The sequence below is a fragment of the Squalius cephalus genome (assembly GCF_949319135.1).
Source record: "Squalius cephalus genome assembly, chromosome: 21".
Lineage (NCBI taxonomy): Eukaryota > Metazoa > Chordata > Actinopteri > Cypriniformes > Leuciscidae > Squalius > Squalius cephalus.
The window spans coordinates 18,997,279-19,017,505 of NC_137142.1; the positions used below are offsets into that span (position 1 = coordinate 18,997,279).

At 37.5% G+C, this 20,227-nt stretch overlaps 1 protein-coding gene across 2 annotated transcripts; it reads right to left on the reverse strand.

The window, feature by feature from the left end:
- Positions 1 to 1,192: 1,192 nt before the first annotated feature.
- lrrc9 (leucine rich repeat containing 9) lies at positions 1,193 to 19,390 on the reverse strand. 2 transcript variants are annotated; one of them, XM_079854454.1, is made up of 33 exons: positions 19,258 to 19,390; positions 18,906 to 18,968; positions 18,489 to 18,707; positions 18,014 to 18,154; positions 17,858 to 17,921; positions 17,655 to 17,725; positions 14,679 to 14,861; positions 14,424 to 14,579; positions 14,094 to 14,257; positions 13,873 to 14,004; positions 13,613 to 13,792; positions 12,859 to 12,976; positions 12,610 to 12,745; positions 11,607 to 11,750; positions 11,394 to 11,518; positions 11,093 to 11,296; positions 10,824 to 10,943; positions 10,269 to 10,460; positions 9,538 to 9,663; positions 9,318 to 9,458; positions 8,779 to 8,956; positions 8,378 to 8,598; positions 8,100 to 8,222; positions 7,556 to 7,686; positions 7,339 to 7,447; positions 7,050 to 7,186; positions 6,419 to 6,555; positions 5,960 to 6,177; positions 2,910 to 2,978; positions 1,978 to 2,103; positions 1,817 to 1,889; positions 1,525 to 1,681; positions 1,193 to 1,432 (listed from the first exon to the last, which is right to left on the reverse strand). In XM_079854454.1, exons 2-33 carry the CDS (start codon positions 18,960 to 18,962, stop codon positions 1,387 to 1,389), a joined length of 4,398 nt encoding a protein of 1,465 aa, XP_079710580.1. In that variant the 5' UTR covers positions 18,963 to 18,968; positions 19,258 to 19,390; the 3' UTR covers positions 1,193 to 1,386. The 2 variants fall into 2 exon arrangements, with proteins under 2 accessions (XP_079710580.1, XP_079710579.1); XM_079854453.1 differs by having other exon boundaries at positions 1,194 to 1,432; positions 1,757 to 1,889.
- Between the last annotated feature and the right edge of the window lie 837 nt (positions 19,391 to 20,227).

Here is a 20,227-nt window from a genome sequence, read left to right on the forward strand (position 1 = left end):
CTTTTATTCTGTCGGTTTTGGTTCTCTCTCTAACTGTCTCTCTCCTCTGCCAACCCCCCACCATTATACTCCAGAGGAAAACAGGAAGAGAATTGCCATGAGCTGTGATAACGGGTTTTTACTGAACACATTATGTGTGTGATTGCCTTTGAATTTTTCCAGACATTGGATTTTCAGCTGTTCTGCTAAACTGCCCTCATAATACAGCCCACTGAAAATAAACACATCAGTCTAAAACCTCTGCTCTCTTTTCAGTGTCACAGTCTGACACAAATCTCTGTTTGCCATAGCTGTAATGAGAACTCTTCCACCCCAGAGTGGGCTTTTATGTCTTAGAGAAAAGCTGCTGGCAAAACTCTAAAGCGTGTGTGAGATGTGTTTGTCCTGAAAAGAAAAACCAACACAAATGTACAAAGCTGGCAATAGTGCACGTGTTTTAAATGGTTAACAGTAAATGTTTTTCTTCAGTGTTCAGGTACAGTCGTGATGGTATTATTCAATACAATTATTTAGATTTATTATTATTATTATTATGCCTTTGTATAATAATGTAGATTGTATTATAAAATAATAGCAAAAAAACAATCATTATGCTCTATAAAATAATACTAATTTATTAATATTTATAAAAATAATATTGATCACAAATATTACAATTTTAATTTTATAGTGTTCCACTGGTTCAGTCCTCTGGGACCCCCATAGTATTTTGCAACTACAGTTAAATTGGCCACAACCTGTTTTCAAGAATGCTTTGTATGAATTCTTATATTATTTAAATAAATTATTTTATAACTATCAAATAGTTTTGGTAACACTTTATTGCGATATAGTCCACTTCAGACATTCAACTAAGTAACTTTGCAGCTACATATCAACTAACTCTCATTAGAGTATCAGTAGACTGTTAAGGTGTTACGGTTTAAGTTCGTAGAATAAGTTGACGTACTTGCAAAGTTACTTATAGTCAGTAGAATGTCTGTGTAAAGTGTTAGCAGATATTAAGCAGACAGTCTACAAATACTCTAATGACTAGTTGTTGACATGTAGTTGTAGTTACTTATAGTTAATGTCTAACGTGGAGTATCAAAATAAAGTATTACCATAATAAAAAATAAAAAAATCAAATCAAAGAAAAACAAACCTCATAGAGAATTTCGTAGGCAAGGACTTAAAATAAAAGACACCAATTAGTGACTCGAATAGAAAACATATTTAATGCCTCTGATATTGACATAATTCCAATTAATTAAACATATTGGGAATTTAAGTCCTATTTAAAATCCCAAGATCGAGAAAAGTATGTGTGAACCTCAATGAACAACAACACACAAGGCCAAAGGTGAAACATGACACACATAGTGTGTCTCTAAGGCTCTGTTGTTGTTACAGAGGAGGAGGAGGAGGTCTGGGTCCACTGTGACACAGATACCTGTGAAGAATATGAAGATTATTATACCCTTTTATCCTTCAACAACACATAATGACCCGTATATGTGTGTGTGTGTGTGTGTGTGTACAGACCTGGTCTCAGGATCAGCTTTAGGGAAAGTAGAGAGAACCCTGAATCCGCTCTGCTGCAGTGCTGTCATGTAGGGGCTGGAAGATCCTCTGATCTGCCTGAAGTTAATGTCACTCTGAACTCCACGCATGAGAGAGACAACTGCTCTCTGCTTCTTATCTGAAAGCACACAAAAATGTATACATGGTTTGTGTTTAGCCTACACATTTGGTGTGCGTCTATATGTATACTTGCATCTGCTGGTATCGTGTGTGTCATCCTGTTGATCAGGTATTAGTTTGTGTATTCCTGTACCTCTCAAAGGAGCCGGTCTGGTTGCCAACGGTACCAAACCAGGTAACGTCATATCAGCACCTGAACTAGAATCCTATAAACATGCACAAAGTAATTGTCTCTATCTGCAGTATAAGTTGTATTTGATCCATTCAGTTGATCTATAGTAAATGCTGAGGTACCTGTGCTTCATTATTTAAAAGCTCTGCTCTGGTTCGTTCATCCAGTGTGACGGTAATGCCATCCAGAACCTGCAGTGTGGACAGATACAGTACCACCGGAGGCCTGTGCAGTGATCGCCGTGCCACCTGCAAAACAAAACACACATCTGGTATGTGGTAGTGCAGAGTATGCCTAATTAAAGTCACCATGAAATCAAATTGACAGTTCTTTTTTTATGGAATATTGCAGTATTTATGATGCACATCATTATTTATTTAATTTGTGGGCCCTCCCTCGTAATCTTTATTCAAAATAACTTCCCCTCCCTCTTGAAGCAACATCTCTTCTCTTCTCTGATGACGTGTTTTTCGGTGAGAGGGTGGGACAACAAACCTCGACCCTCCAACAATCCAATCAATTCTTGATGGACAAAAGTCCCAATCCCACATTTTTTTCTTGTTTGATATATGTCACAATAGGGAAGAAATGACTATCCCAACTTCTGTTTCATGCCAACTTTAAAGGGAAGTTCTGCCATGTATGGAGGACAGAACATACTGTATTTATTCAGAACCAGAGAAGGCATGATATGTTTTATATTGTGTGTGTGTGTGTGTGTGTGTGTGTGTGTGTGTGTGTGTGTGTGTGTGTGTGTGTGTGTGTGTGTGTGTGTGTGTGTGTGTGTGTGTGTGTGTGTGTGTGTGTGTGTGTGTGTGTGTGTGTGTGTGTGTGTGTGTGTGTGAGAGAGAAAGAGAGTGAGTGTGTGTAAGGATTTGTCTGTAATCATGGTTAGTCTGCAGTTCAGCCAAGAGCTCAGTTTGAAATCTCTTGATCTAGAGCAGTGTGTGTGTGTGTGTGTGTGTGTGTGTGTGTGTGTGTGTGTGTGTGTGTGTGTGTGTGTGTGTGTGTGTGTGTGTGTGTGTGTGTGTGTGTGTGTGTGTGTCAGACTCACTGGGTTGCCCACTACAGACAGTTCTACGAGAGAAGGGAGTGCCTCCAGTTTCTCTAGTTCTAAAATATCCTGTAACACAAACAAAAGACACATTAGGTTCTTAGGATGCTTTTGATATACATATACATTTACAACAACAGAAATTAAAATTAAATTGACTATGAATTCTGGAGGATCATGTGACACTAAAGACTGGAGTAATGATGCTGTAAATTCACCTTTGCCAACACAGGAATAAATGTAATATTTGTACTATTGAGCCATTAGCAACTGCCATCAGAGAAGACTCTGATATTAAAGGTATCTCCTTTGGGAGAAAGATCAATAAAATCTCACTTAATGTGGATGATGTCTTAATCTATCTAGACTCACTGCAAAACAAAATTAACAGACTGGATCTCTGAATTTGGCAAGTATTGGTTCGATCCCTCTTCACAATTTACTATACATGTCAAAGTTGTCTGTTTTAATCAAAGGCAACATAATTCTTAATAATATGATTAAAGTGTGGAGGTTGGCTCGCAAAACAAAATGGTTATGCTACACATCTTTCGCCATAAATGTTTTAAGGTCCAGCAATTCTGGGCAGGGGTTTGTCTAGTAGTGGATAACATTTTTTTCCCGTTCTTTATACTTAGGGTCTAAGATCTGTTTGTTGGGACTTACTCAGGAACTCCCTCATGGTTTTAAGGGCGATCGTCTCTTGCAAATATTGTTACATTCGGCCCGCAAATGTATTTGTGTTACAATGAATAACTGACCCAATCGGTGGCTCAGTGGATAACTGTTGTTAAGGTCTTTATTCCTAATGAAGCCTTTTCCACTGCACTAAGACTAAGAGATAAACCCTTTAAATTCTACAGGATCTGGGGCCCCTTTCTAAATTAGGGATAGAGGCGGGGTCACAATTATTTTCAGTTAGTTTCTGTTTTCATGGACTTTTAGTTTGTTATTTTCAGTCACATGTGTTCCTTTGTTCAGTTTCCCGCCACTCTTTTGTTGTCATTGTAATTAATTTAATCAGCACAGTTGTTTATCATTATTTCATTCATTCGGCTTGTACTTAAGGTCCCTTCTTTTCCTCTGTTTGAGGTCTGGTCACATTTTTGTTTAGTGCCATCGTTTGGACCATTTTACTGTGGATTATTATTATTATTAAAGCGTGTAAAACTTTATTCATCAGTTTTGTCCTCTGTCTGTGCAAACACCTGTGATAGGAAAATTTAGCTTGGAAGGGGCAGAGTTAAAGTTGGGTTGGTTGTAAAAAAAAATTGTTTTTAACTTTTTATTTTATTTATGTATATTTGTTTGTATACATGTATATCCCTTAAAGACTTATTTGATTTCTTTGTTGAATCTTATGTATTGTGCAATTTATCCTTTTCCTAGTTTGACATGTATATGAACAGACTTCCAAGTCAAGGATAACAAAAAAAGATTCAGGGAGAGGTTTAATGTGTTTGACTTGTATGTTTGACTTGTGTTGTGCTTCTTCCCTTTGTTCTTTGCTATTTATTCGTTTTGAATAATCCCTGTAATGCCAAAAATTGCAATAAAAAAAAAAAAAAAATTTTTTTATATGTAATAAATTGTGTATACATATATATTTCAGCTGGACTTTAGAAAATGTCAAAATCACATACAGAAAGAAACTACCATGATATTCATCATATTTGTAAAAAAGTGATATTAAATTAAATATACAGTATTAGCCCATTTTGAAAAATGTGTTTGAAAACATTTCTTAAGAAGTGATTAAGACACATACACTCATGTGTTCAATGTGTGTGCTTTTTTAAAAAATTACTTTTTACTTGATGGTTACACCACTTGATATTTTTATTAGTTGTTCATTCTAAATTAAACATGTTTTTTTTTTTTTTTTTTAAGAATTTAACTGATTTATCCTTAATTTATCCTGCATCCTTAATTTTCCCTTTGTCTTTCACCCATGAATGTTTGTCTGTTAAAATGATTAAAATGGTGTATATATCAGTGCTTTTTTATCTAAAATTTTTTAAAAGTTTTAGTTTTTGTCATGTTAATCATATAAGGAGGAGACTGAACAATGGATTTAGGAAATGGGCAGGACACAAGCAACATCAAATTAAAGATTTTTGTTAACATGCCATTTCAGAAATGGGGAGGTGAATGAAATATCAGTGAGTCTCAAGAACACACACAAACAAACCTACACACACCTCTGACCTTCAATCAATGTAAATACTGCTTAATTGTCCCCTTGGGCTGCTGTGCTGGTGCAGTAATAATGGCTGTCTGTAATTACTCTATATTCAGGGGCAGGCGAAAGGCAGAGCTCTCGCAGGGCCTAACAGCACTAATACAAACACACTAAGTGACTGAATTACTGTAATTTAGTAATTACAGTAAAACTGCAGCCACACACATACAGATAGATGGGAATGGAGAGGTGAATAATAAGCACTCAAACCTACACACACATTCTCAGTGGGGTTGAGAGTAACAGTGTTCCTACGTTTCTTGGTAGATAGGCTACTACATAAACTGCTAATGAAATTATGTGTAACACAGATCTACGATGCTTAAATATATCCTGATAATACAATACATTATACCTATCATAAGATAAACTATCTGACAGAGATTCCTGTCTAACTAACAAATGTCAACTAAACCACTTATTTTATTATTTTATAATAAACAAATTTATTTTATCTAGAAATATGCCATGACTTTTCGTGGTTAGCACGGTTTTTACAAATGGTGAAATGATAAACAAAAGGGATAGTTTCCAGCTTTTTTCAGCATATAACGAAAATATGGTCTGTTTCACACAAGAAGTCACAGTTTTTGTCATTTGTGGAGCATTACAGTCACAGCTGTAACTTTGTGTAGATGTTTATTGTGTATCTGTATTATATACGTGTTTATTGTGCATTTTGAGAAGATGTTTTTTGTGTACATGTATATTATGTACATGTTTATTGTGTATTTTGTGTAGATGTTTATTGTGTATCTGTATTATGCACGTGTTTATTGTGTATTTTGAGAAGATGTTTATTGTGTACCTGTATTTTGTTCATGTCTAAGAACAGCCTCCGGAGCCCTTTGAGAGGGTGCAGGTGGTTCAGTTCACGAATGCGATTCTCTGCCAGGTGCAAATCCAGCAGAACTCCCTGTTCACTGAATGAGTTCTCACTCAAAGATTTAATTCGATTTCGATCCAGAACCAACTCACGTAGTCTTCGCAAACCATCCAATCCATCCACCTGACTGATATCATTCCCTTAGAGAAAAAGATAAGATACATACACAGATATAAAAGAATACACATACCCTACCGTTCCGAAGTTTGGAGACGGTAATATTAAGTCTCCTATGCTTACCAAGGCTGCATTTATTTGATAAAAAACACAGTAAAACGGTATATTGTGAAATATTATCACAATTTAACTTTTCTATTTTAACTTTACAGTCTTTACTCTGTCAGTTTATACAGACAGACAGACAGACAGATAGACAGATACCTTGTAGGAACAGTGCTCTGAGGTTAGTCAGTCGGCTGATCTGAAGATTGATCAGGTTGGATATGCCATTATGACCTAAATGCAAAACCTCTAAACTGGACATCAGAGGCTCCAGATTATCACCAGTTAATCCCTCCCTACAAACACAGAGAAGGAAGAAAGGAGTGAGACATTTCAAAAGGAAGTGAGAAAACGCAGTGTAGAAGTGTGTGGTGTCGAGAAAAGTACAGCAGCTACACACTGCATCAATACGGTATGTAGTCAGAGGCCCATTACCGTGTCCCCCCCCCCCCCCCCACACACACACACTATAATCACTTATCTGAAAGATTGGGCCAGTATTGCTTCAAGAAAGTTTATAATTTTCACATGTTTCAAGTGATTCAAGTGATTTAAGCCATTCAAGCGCAAGACGCCTTGAAAGTAACTTCATTGGGTACTCACGTGCTGTTATAGATCATTTCTCTCACAGAAAGACAGCATGAATGAGACTGGATGAATTTAGCTACACTTTCACTGCTGTCTGAGAATCTTTTATTAAATGTAATTGTGACGCTCTCTAGTGGTTAGACAAGAAACTACAGTATATAACCCTAATGGATTACGATGGAGTGATGTTGTGTATGTGTACCTGCTGGGCCTGCTGTTCTGCTGCCCATATCCACTGGAACTGACTTTATGATGGAGAATCTGCTTGTTGCTCATGTAACTCTGAACTTTTTGACGTGGCAGAATTGACTCAATGTGGTTATAGTTCAGAGATAACACCTGCAGAGACCACATACACAAACATATCAACATGCATGTATATGTACATAGATGCACAGTGTCTGTTAGTATATAATGTTATTATACTATACTAGATGAAGACAGACATAAGTGTAGTAATTAATCTCTGTCCTAAGTACATACATACATACCTTAATGTTGGGCAGGAAGATCAGACCGCTGAATGAGGTGAGGTTATTGCCGTCTAGATTAATACTGCGTAAATTAACGAACAAATCAGCGGGAATGAGATCCACCATCCTAAAACACACAGAAAAACAGAAAAGAGTGAACCCAAAAAAATCCATTTAAGTTTTGTTATGTTGGTGTAATTCTGACTGAAGCATTATAGTGAGAGTTGAAGTGAACCTGACTGAGCTGGACTGCAGGTTGAGCTCTGACAGTTCCCTGTAGTTAGTATGGCCCAGCTTCTCGGCCACCATATCTGCATTGAGTCGCCCTTCAAACACGTCTTTAGCAGTTTCTGATTCACACGTTTCCTACACAGACGGACACGTTTGCATTTGAAAAACTTACACTACTGCTTAAAAGCTTGGGGTCAATATTCAAAATTCAGCTTTGCCATCACAGGAATAAATTACACTATAAACATATTAATTGTAGTAATATTACACAATGTTACTGTTTTATTGTATTTTTGATCAAATAAATGTCATTCCTCATATCAGTCTCTGTCCCTTTTAACTTTCATTGTATGGAAAAGAGCAGCTCAGACATTCTGCAAAATGTTTCATTTAGAACATCACATGAGTTTGGGCCAAGATGAGATGGTTGACAGTAAATGATGACAGAATGTTCTTTTTTTGGGGTGAACTGTTCCCTTAAAGTATTTTAAAGTGTACATACTTATGAAAACAAACTCTATACATACAGAAGCATCACATATATTTACCACGGCTACTCCATCCAGGGCTTTGAGTGATGGCAGATGGAAAACCATGTATATCCGGTAGTTCTCCAGTTTGCTCACTAGGGGATTCCCATACAGATCCAGAATAATTAAACTAGACAGTGCCTGAAAGAAACAGACATTGCATCACCACCACACTTTCACTCTATTCCCTTCGACATTCCCCCACCTACAGCACATTACACTGTTGATAGATTCTCATCAAATGAATGCTTTGAAAAATTCATTAATTGCACAAAATGAAATTCAAATCTCCTGACCTTTAAGTGGTATATGTCTCGGGTGGTGCTGATGTCATTGTTGCCGACATACAGCTCGAATAAGGATCGTGACCTTTGGAGTCCATTTAGAGAAGAGATGATGTTGTTCTCAACAGACAGGAAGTGAAGGTTGGGTAGCCGGTCTAACACATCCCCGTCTAAACACTGTAGGTGGTTGCAGTTAATGCTCAGACGTGTCAGACGATGCATTGCAGACAAACCTGCAAACACACAAGAGCAGCTATGAACACAGAGAAAAAAAAGAGTATGGTGAAGTAATTAAGGTTATATTACACAGCTTTGTCCCTGGTATTATGTACAAAAATTATACAGTAAAAGACAGAGAGAGAGAGAGAGAGAGAGAGAGAGAGAGAGAGAGAGAGAGAGAGAGAGAGCAGTACCTTCAAGTCTACTGATACTGTTGTTGTTAAGGGAAAGTTCCTCCAGTAGTAGGCAGTGTTCCAATCCCTCAATTCGGGTTAATTCATTATTGTCAAAAGAAGCCCAGCGTAGATTCACCAGCCGGTCTAAATTACTGATCCGGGTCAACCGCTGACCATCAAGATTCAGCGCTGTGATCTAATGCCAAAGTGCAAAAAGTTAAAGTGATGGTTCGCCCAAAAATTCTGTCATCATTTACTCACCCTCATGTCATCTTGAACCCATATGACTTTCTTTCTTCTGCTGAACAAAAAGGAAGATGTCTAGAGTGCTAATTTCCACATAATGGAAATGAATGGGAAGTGGGGCTTTTTAGCACCAAAAATGAAAAAAGGAAGAAGAAAAAACACAAAAGTAGTGAATTGAACAAAGTCGTACAGGTTTGGAATGATATGTGGGTGGGTAAATGTGACAGAAGTTTCAGTTTTGGTTGAATTAACCCTTTTAAAAGTGTGTATGTGAGAGAGAGGATGAGAGAATCTGAGTTTATATGTCATACTTTGGAGGTCCAGCCTGACTCAAGCTCTTGCGAGAGTTTCCATGGAGACGGGTTGATCTGTGTGAGCAGGTGTGCTGTAGAGAGCAAACTCAGACTGCGGGGACGTTCACTGTCAGTCCGAGAGTGGGTCATCAGAGATGCCTGCTCACACACACGCGCGTTCCAGAACAAATGTAGACACAGATTTTAACATTAAGTATAATGTCCAGTATATACATACTTGGTTGATTCTAGATCGGGCAACCACTTGTACAGCAGTAGCCGCTTCTTCCTCCATCACTAAAACATCATCCAAATGAGTGAGAGTCTTTAGCCGGCCGAGAACCACCATACGCACACACTCATTCTGCAACACACAAGTGAAATATATTTATAATCACATTTAAATGTAAACATAAATTAAATATTAATACCACGTCATACCATTTACAGTGGTGAATTGTGGGTGTGTATCCCATTCAAATGTTTTTATGTTTTTGAAAGATGTCTATTATGCTCACCAAGGCTGCAGGACAAACAATAATATTGTGAAATATGGTTAAAATGTAAAATAACTACTCTATTTTAACATATTTTTAAATGTAGTTTATTCCTGTGATTCCTGTGAGCCTTTGCTTCAGTCTTCTGTCACATGATCCTTCAGAAATCTAATATGATTTTTTATTAGAATTTTTGTGGAAACTGATGATTTATTTCAGGATTCTTTGATGAATAGAAAGCTCAAACTAACAGCAGTTAACAGAATCAGAATCAGTTAACAGAATTATGAATGCCTTTACTGTCACTTTTGATCAGATTAATACATCCGTGCTTAATTAATTAATTTTGATAAAAAAACAACAACTTTTGAACGGTAGTGCATGTATAGCCTTGGTCAATCTTCATTTGATCTTGATGCTTCATGTTTTTTAATGCCTAATATGAAGATCACTCATGTAAAGTGACTTATACCCTGTGCCAAGGATTGTGCCGTGTGTCCAGTCGAAGCAGGGCCGGGGCGTGGTTACGCAAAACGTTCATGTCATCTCTGACTCGGGTCAACAGATTCCAGCGAAGATCCAGTTCTATGAGCCGACCAAGTCCACGCAGTCCCTCCAGAGAGGAAATATGGTTAAAACTAACATCCAGAAACTCCAGATTTGGCTAAAGGATTGAGAGAAAGGCAGAGGGACAATAAAAGTCAAAACTCTCTTTGCTTCATATTCTATGAGAAAAAAAAATAGCACAGGACTTAATATTATTGATTTAATTGGTTATAACATGAAAAGAGGTTGGTTTTTTCATGACAGGTGATTAAAAAATATGGCTTAAGGTATGGTCACATTTACCATTGTTTGGAAAATGTTTTGCAGGAGAAATTCAGTCATTTCAATAGAAATCCAAGCTATAAGGAATTTCGCATGAGGGCGGAAGATTTGCCATCAATTTAAGTTGATCATTCTGCTTGATTTAGTGATAATGTCATGTTTAGAAAAAGCTTATGAATTAATAGGATGATCTCATCACCATGTGTGAAATATCGTTCAGATGAGTGAACTCGTTGAAGCTAAGGGTCAGGTGCTTCAGAGCCGTGAGTCGGGAAATCTCAGGCAGTTTATTCAGACTGTTGCCATGAAGATTCAGCACCTGTATGACAGGAAATAAGTTAAAAAAAAGACTAAACTGTCAGGATCCACCACTGGTCATTGAATGAAGTCTTATGATAGACTTCACTAACTGACCTACTCATGCTACAAACACATGGGTTTATGTGTGTTAGGTATTGTAAATCTCACTGTGATCTGACTGAGGATGTTTGCTCTGGCCACTCTCAGTATAGATTTCTCTTCTAGGCTGAGCATTTTAGGATTTGGCTTCAGGATGGGTTCCATATTTAATGCCTCCTCATCCAGGTCCAGCTCAGCACGGGACACAGATGGAGCATCAGCGGAGGATGTATCAGAACTGGATTGGGAGTCTAGAGAGGGCTGGGTTGTGTCCTAGAGAAAGATGCCATTATATAAAGATGGTTTGATTACTGAATAATGCATTCTGAAGAACATAATGGTGGATGTCGTGTCACTATAACACATATACCTGTGATAAGTATTCGAAGTCCACAAGGTACTCTGGCATTACCAATTCATGGTCAAAAATGTACCACAGTCTCTGCTGCTGCCTACAGTCACAGCTGTCTGGCAGGCTGGAGGGACACAGCACGTCTGATGAACAAAAACACACACATTGCTGCTTTGATCACCGCTGCCCTGAAGACACTTTTCTCTGACGGGTACACACACTCCAACTCACCTGTTTGTGCAGTTTGCTTTTGCTGTTTAGAGCTGATACTGAGATAGACAGAGTTTGCTTTGGGGTAATGATCGCGATCTATTGGGAGACCCTCCTTCACTGCAGCACTGCGGCCCAGGAACACTTTAGAAATGATCAACTGACCTACAAACATTTAAACATGCACAAAAGCAAACACATTTAAATATCAGTGAGATTACTGAGTTATTCATCATGTTATTCACTCTACCGACCGTTGAAATGTTTGGGGTCAGTAAGATTTTTTTTACAGGAATTAATCATTTTTTCTGCAAGAACACGTTAAACTGATCAGTTTATAGTGTTACAAAAGATATCAGTTTCATCAAATGCTGTTCTTTTTGAGCTTTCTATTAATCAAAGAATAAAAAAAAACAAGTATCATGGTTTCCACAACAATATTAAGCTGAACAACTGTTTTCAACATTGATAATAATAAGAAATGTTTCTTGAGCACCAAACCAGCATATTAGAATGATTTCTGAAGACTGGTACCCTGGTAATCCAGAGTTCTCGCGAGAGCACAAGTTGAATTTGCTCAGCAAGTCAAGTAATGATGCTCATTAAAATATGCCCTTGTAGGCATAACTCTTTTAGATTTAGGTCTGGATTTCCAGGCTAGAAGACTGGAGTAATGATGCTGGAAATTCAGCTTTGCCAACATAAGAATCCATTACATTTTAAATTATATTAAAATAGAAAACAGTTATTTTAAATTGTAATAATATTTGAGGCAGAAGAGACTTCTTTATAAAACATTAAAAACATCTTACCAACCCCAAACTTTTTATAGTGTATATAATTTACTATTGAATTATATTGTATAATTTTTGTGCCACTAGAATTTTTTTTCATTGGCCTGACTGGATTGTTTTTGGGACAAGAGCAACCTGCTTGTCCAAATAAGGGATACAGTCATTATTTTTGTATTATTGTTTGGTGCCACTAGTAGTGCAAAAATGAGTAGTTGTGAGTGAATCCAGACCATGTCTGTAGGGAAGAGGGTCTGCAGGGCTTCTTTCCGATGTTGAGCAGCTCTTCCTCTGCATGAATGTCATTCTCAGTCGATCAGACACACTCACACTGTTAGAGAGAGGGACGGCTCTCTCTCTGCCTAATGCCTGAAGGCAAGACACACACATCCATGTTCAAGGTGATGGGTGGGCGCATTTAAAAACAATACAAACATCAGAAACTCATAACCACTCCTCACTGAGCTTTATGGGTTTTGTACCTTATATGCATCAGCAGTTTTAAAACCATTTTCTGGGATTTGTAGTATCTCGTCACTTTCACAGGAATGTTCTGGATCGGGCACGTAGAACAGATACTCCATGCTGCATTTATAGTTCCTGTCACACACACATACACAAATGATAACTCAGATAATGATAAATAATGATATGTACAGATAATAATGATATGTACAAATGATAAATACAGATAATCTCTTCCACAGACATTGTGAATCATATCTCATGAAATTAAAATGCGATATGAATATGGATTATTCATTTTTTTATTCATGAATGTAAAAGTAAGACAACATTTTAGGACAATAAAAACATTTTTTATATTCATTGTGAAAATTAGGGACAAATTATTACATGAAAATGGGCTGTGCTTAATTGTGATAACAACAATGTGATTTTGATAAAAACAACGTGACAATGCAAAAAAATATAAATGGCCCTAAAAATATTTGGGCCAAATATCTATACGTGACCTGCACATGTTCTTGATGTATTTTGTGACCGCTGTACACATTTATTATTGATGCATACTGAACTAAAAAATGGCATAAGACAAAGTTTTAATCTGACTTAGCTGTGTGATATGAAACCTCTGGGAGTCTGGGAGTTTACATGCAAGTCAGACTGCCTCTTCCAATCTAAGTGGGTGTTTTTGGCCAAAAAAAGATACAAAGTGGAGGAGATTTTAAATGGTAAAAAGTCAGGATCTGTAAGACTAGGATCTGACTGACTCACTGTGAGAAGGGTGAAGACTCATGTCTGCAAAGCAGAGACTGCACTTTGTCCTGGAAGCGTTGCCGCAGGGCACGGTTATGAATACGGATAATTTGATTGATCTTAATGCCAGTGATGTGCTGAGGTTTATAATCCCACACACAGAAACGAGATAGCAAAAGATCGTAACAGGATGTGAACCTGAGAGAGGAAGCAGAAAACAGTACAGATCCGTAATCCTGCATGTTGTGTATTTATACAACAGATCTTGTATACAGTACCAAGGTTCGCTGCTGTTTCCTTCCTCAAAGCGAATGTTCCCCACGGTTTCCAGCTCCAACAGCAGGAAGTGCATCATCATCTCCTTTCTATCTGAGGCCACAGCTATATCACACTGGTGACATGACACTATCCTGAGAAAACAAAACAAAACACAGACTATGCAAAACCTAAAAATAATCATGCACACAGTAATCATACTTATAGAAAGATGCACACTCACGCCTCCAAACGCCCTTCCCAGAATTTCAGTCGGTCTTTAAGAGCATCCAGCTTGTGCTGCAGTCTCTGCTCATGACTATGGTCATGATGAAGGTCAGAGGTCAAGTCTTCAGGTTCTTCTGACCTCTTCCCAGCACACTGAACAAGGCACAGCTCACACTCTAGCTGCTCAAAGAGGGTAAGTGTAATTTAGCGCAAATACTCAGCTATAGTTTGGGGACAAATTTGTGCCCAGAAGTTGAATATGGATTTGAGGATGTCTTAATTTAGGGGGGGGGGGAACACTAAATAAATAGTGTTCAGCCCCTGTCTGCATACTGTATATACTCACATTTCTGAGCATGCGTGCTAGCACTCGTATTCTCTCCTCTGGTAGTTGTATCTGGTCTCTCCTCTGCTGCCTGAGCTTGGCTTTGAGATCATCAAACTGTCTTTGTGCATAACGTACCCGCATGGTGTAATACATAATTTTCTTCATGACTGTAGACTGATGCACAATCACACGTTCCTATAATTCTCATCTCTTTGGTCAACCCGAAACAAAAAAAGATACATTTTTAGATGCATAAAATACACATTCTCTTACCTCTGCAAAGTCTTTGAGATGTTTACTGGATATGTCATATGTGTCCAGGCACTGCAGGTGTGGCATGTGATATATGACATGTATGTAGTAATTATAGAGCAGACACAGCGGGTTTGGAATAGACTGAGGGTCCTTCAGACTCAGGTGTCTCAGTCGTTGCAGCCGAGACAGATGGGTCAGTTCCTATAAGGAAAACAATAATTGTACAAATTTCACATACTATATGTGTTTATATAGTGGCAACCATTAATTTCAGGGATCAGGACTATTAATAAAAAATATTTTTGTAAATTAACAACTGACATTCTACAATAAGTGAGTAAACCATATATTTTTTACTTATGTTTAGTTGTTAAAGGGATAGTTCACTTTGAAATTAAATTTTGGTATGTTTTAGCTTACCTCAAGGGCATCCAAGATGTAGGTGTCTTTTTTTCCGCAGTAGTTTCAATTTTGATATTTTTAGGTCAAACCGTTCTTGTCTGTCAGTCATATAATTCAGGTCTATGGTCACTATCTGAAAGAGCATGCACAGAGAAGTCCAAATTAAACAATTCCCCATCGTAAGTACACATTGATGGCCTAAGACACGAAACGAGCGGTTTGTGTGAGAAAACGAGCAGTATTTATATCGTTTTTACCTCTTGTACACTTTCCGGCGCTTGCGCAGACTAAGCCACAACGCGCGCACACGTCACACACCAGGAAGCGCGCGCGCCCTCAGATCACTTGGACGTGGTTGTTTAGAGGTAAAAACGATATAAATACTGTTCGTTTTCTCACACAAACCGCTCGTTTCGTGTCTTAGGCCATTAATGTGTACTTACGATGGGGAATTGTTTAATTTGGACTCTGTGCATGCTCTTTGAGACAGTGACCATAGACCTGCATTATATGACTGACAGACAAGAACGGTTTGACTTAAAAATATCAAAATTTAAACTACTGCGGAAACAAAGACACCTACATCTTGGATGCCCTTGAGGTTAGCTAAAACATACCAAAATTTAATTTCAAAGTGAACCATCCCTTTAAGCATCACTATTATTACTCATACTTAAGGTATATTTGTTTACACTATGGGCGTAAATGGTATCTTTAAGTGTGATCCAACTTGTGATTTTTACCTGGTGGATGATAAATAAGCTGAAAAAAACCCTAGAACCTTATGGTGAACGTGTACAACATGTATCAACATCTTTGTTGATCCTGGAAGGAGAGACCTGAGCTGTATTTAGGGACCAGAACGCCTTTATAGAGTCTTGGCATTTTTGATTTGGGGAAGTAAGAAACCATCTAGCAACCACCCGAACACCTTAGCAATCCATATAGCAATGTCCTAAATATCCTTCAGAATGTCTTTGTAACTGGCAACCACCCAAAACACTGTAGCATCATATTTTGCATGAATGTATAAATGCTGTTTGTTATTGTTATGTTGGTATTAATATTTCTGAAAAATTAGGAAACAACTTTCGCCTACACAAATTAAACATTTTGCTTCATGTTGGACATTAAATGGAAGTGCATTAGTTTCCCATTAGAGAAAAAAGCCTCAAATGAGCCTGAAGACAGTTCACCTGAACAATGAACCCACAGATGAACGGCACAAAAAGCACCATACAAACGCTTTTCGGCTTGTGTCATGATTCTGTGTGTGTTAGACAGAAAGAGCTGTGAAGAAACGTCAGACCTACAGAGAAGCTTTCAATCACGACTCGCACACACAAAAAAAACAAAGGCTCCCATTTAGAGATGCACAACCCGTTCAGACTCCACACCATTTGAAAACCAAATTATTTATATGTTATTGAAAAAGTGCCTCTTTTTCCTCTAAAAAGAGGAGAGACAGATGAAAACTGCTTGGGCAGAGATGTCACATTACAATAATGATGTGAACTGAAAAGCAAAAGCTTGAATCTTGTCATTCCTGAAATGATCAGGCCTTTCAAGAGTAGATGAGAAAGTAAGGAGTATGCACAGAAATAACAGTAATCAGATCTATAGTGAGCAGGAGAGGGAGGATGCAATAATGGCCTGTTGATACAGGCCTGCAGTAATAACTGTGTGAAGGCCAGAAGGAAATTATTACTCTGTAATCTCCGACACAAACAAACAAAAAACACAAAATGGGCTCTACGCAAAGAGCATTCAAAAACCAGATAAGAGAAAACTTATTACAGAAAGTGTGAGTGGTACTTACCCATGGACAACTCGCTGCCAGAATGTGTGCTGTTGGTGTAGGATTTATTGCCTATTTTATTGTAAACCATGGAAAAGTCATAAATTGGATTTCTTGGAAAGATAATAGATACACTTCTCCTCAGCAAGCCACATGATTATAGGTATCATTAATATTTGCAGCAAAACCAAAGTTTATGATTAATCGTGAAAAACTAAACTACATTTTCTGAGATTTTAATAGAGTTATGTGTGTTTAACATCAAAGAAGACAATGCGACTATCCGTTCATTTTAATTGTAGGAGAAAATTAGATCATTTTTCATCTTCTTTCATCATCTATTTTCATCTTCTGGGTTTAAATTCGTCTTCCTGTCAATGTCACAGGATGTGACGTTTTCTTGTACCATAGTACATCGATGTCTCATTATTATTGATGAGACTGCATGTTCATTATCCTATGAGAGGATGCATCACTTGCATCAATCAAGTGATTCATAAAGTCACTTTCAAGTCATTCTTTCTGTTGGTTAGCATGGTGAATCTTCGTGGGGAATCTGAACATGAGCGAAATCTGGAAATTTCCAATCTTATTCCTATTAAAATGAATGAATTTTGCCTGCAAAACTTCGCCAAGCAACAGAACATGCGCCGCACCTTTAGGGTTAAGGATATTAAAAATGTAAGTATGAGCAATAATAGTAGGGTTGCATGAGTAGCAAAGGTTAGCAAATACAATTGATTATGATACAGTTCATTAAAATGGCAGGTTGAATAATGTTATATGTCTCATACCTTGAAGGAACTGATTTTGTTCCCTGAGAGGTTAAGATTTTGGAGATTGATGTTAGGATCCAGGCAATGACCTCAGAGATAAAAAAGTTAAATATTAGAGTATTCAGCAACAGATTTTGAATGTCTAAGTGTATTCTACTATTATAGTACTAAAATTAAATGCTATACAGTTGCCAAAATGTGGTGTTTTACAATGAACCTACCAAGAGTCTCAATAGCATTATCAGCAAGATTCAATTCCTCAAGGTTTACAAGTGAATTCAGTCCCTTTAAATCAAGGTGTAAAACAGTGGTGTAAAACACAAATATTATACTTTGAAATTCTATTTACAGTATCTCCACACATAAACATAGGCTACCTGTATGTCAGAGATCTGGTTTTTATTAAGCCACAGAACATGAAGGTCAACCAACATCTCTAGATTTGTGATCTGCTTGATGTTGTTGTCATACAGAAATAACTTCAGCAGATGCACACAGTTATGTAGGCCTGAGATTTCCTACAACACACAAACAATAACAGATAAGTCAAATTAAATTTAATTTATTTGCATATGAAATAAATAAATAAAGCATATGAAATTAACCATGTTGACAAAATTGCATAAAAAGCCAAAAAAACAAACATTTTGTGATCACACTGAAATCCAAATGAAACACCATAAAACATTTCCAGAAATATTATTACAACCCAGACAGCAACATAGTGTCGGCCCAGATCCGGCCCACATCTGGTAGGCTACATGTGAAATCCACGGATACCAGATGTGGGTCGGATCTGGGCCGACACTATGTTGCTGTCTGGGAATATTCCATATATTTTCAGTAACTTACAGCGAGTTTGCACTCCACTACCCATAATTCTCTGAGGAGTGGACAAAACTCCAGGTCCTGGATTGAGCTGATGCTTTGGCCGACAATAGTGAGTGTGGACAGTCTGGGGAAGAGAGAGAGTCCCACCATGCGCGGGAACCCAGAGAAAAACATCTCCAGAACCGTTTCACCACTCCCCTCCTGACAGACCCTCTCATGGCAGAGTCCATTAGACACACACTGAGGAAATAAACAGAGAACAAACTTGGATAAAACCTTAGCGCTGACCAGCACATGTGGCTTAGATTAGAAAACAAAACCTTGAGAGCGAATTGCACATGAAGTTCCTACAGTTGAAGCTAATATTGATTAATCAAACTTTAGACAACCTACTAAATGCAAGTAAATTAAGCATCATACTTAAAAAATACAACTCACCAGCTCTTTTATAATTTCTTCATCTCCAGTTAGACTCTGCTTTTCATTCTGTGTCATGATCTCCTTAAAAGCAGTATTTTTCATTCAACACATGTAAAAATACACTCAGTAATTCTTTACTGAACATTACTAAAATTGTATTTACTAAACAGTATGATAAAACGAATCTACATTAATCTGAAGAGTGCGAAGTTGATACAGTTTCAAACGCCTACAATGTTGCAAAAACCTTTTAATTATAGGCTATATATGAAAATAAAAATTCTCGCACAATATCTCACACAAAAATAGACATTCTTATTTATTTATTAATTTTTACTAATGGTAATTATTCATACTAGAAAATCCTCACCTGTTTGCGTATGTCCGGCTGTATACTAAGTTAAGTTAGTCCAGACAGGGACCGGCAGATGAATGATCAAGTCAAATTCCTTCACACTCCATGATTTAGAACTACAAATCCAACAGATCGGTTAACCCTCTTTCCACCATAAAGTTTAACAGCTGCATGATGCCAGTGAGGACATATCAACTCTCCAGTATCGAGCCGCACTTGGACGTTAGTGATTTTTCTTTTTTATGTTGGTCACTGCAATGTTTACATCAGGTCGTTGCTAAGGAAGCGTGGCTCGCCGGTGCTAAGGAAGCCCTGCTGGAATTGCTGTCCTCCAGCAGACGGTGCTAAAACACCGGATCATCCACCCGTTCATTCACACGGCACAACCCTGTACAACCGGCGGCCAACTCTGACAGTAAAACTACATCAAATGAGAAAGCGTTGCTGGGCCATTTTTGGAACGAGGTTTAAATGCGACGCTTCTTGTGGTATGGTGATGAATTAATCCGTGTTTCAAATTTTATTTGGAATTTCACAAAATTAAATCCTTTGTAATTACACTTTACAAATTAGTTATGCAAAACAAAATCTCAATAGGAAAGAAGGAAAATAAATAGCATCCTAATACCAATCTAGCTGCTACATCTTTACCAAAAAAAAAAAAAAAAAAAATCTCTCATCTCTCCCACCCCAAATCCTCAGAGCCATAACGTTTTAATATTACCATAATAATATGCTAGCTACTCGAGTGACGAGGTGACGAGTCTTACGCATATATAATGCGTAAGACTCGTCACCTCGTCACTCGAGTAGCTAGCATATTATATAAAAGGCAAACTAATCATTACAATTCCGAAGAAAAGAAATAAAAGGGGACCATTTTTTCCATATAAAATACATTTGTTCTTTAGGATGTCTTCCTAGAATTAATTCAAAATCAACCAATTTTTTCCGTTCAATGCAAAATAAATAAACAAATAAATAA

Bases quoted from the DNA above. Each gene is read 5' to 3' on its own strand.
- lrrc9 (XM_079854453.1), bottom strand. From the start codon at position 18,962: ATGACACAGAATGAAAAGCAGAGTCTAACTGGAGATGAAGAAATTATA. The intron at 10,461-10,823 runs GTGATGAGATCA...TCAATCCTTTAG, and splicing joins TGAACGATATTTCACACATG to CCAAATCTGGAGTTTCTGGA. The intron at 8,599-8,778 runs GTACTGCTCTCT...GTGTGTTTGCAG, and splicing joins CAGTATCAGTAGACTTGAAG to GTTTGTCTGCAATGCATCGT.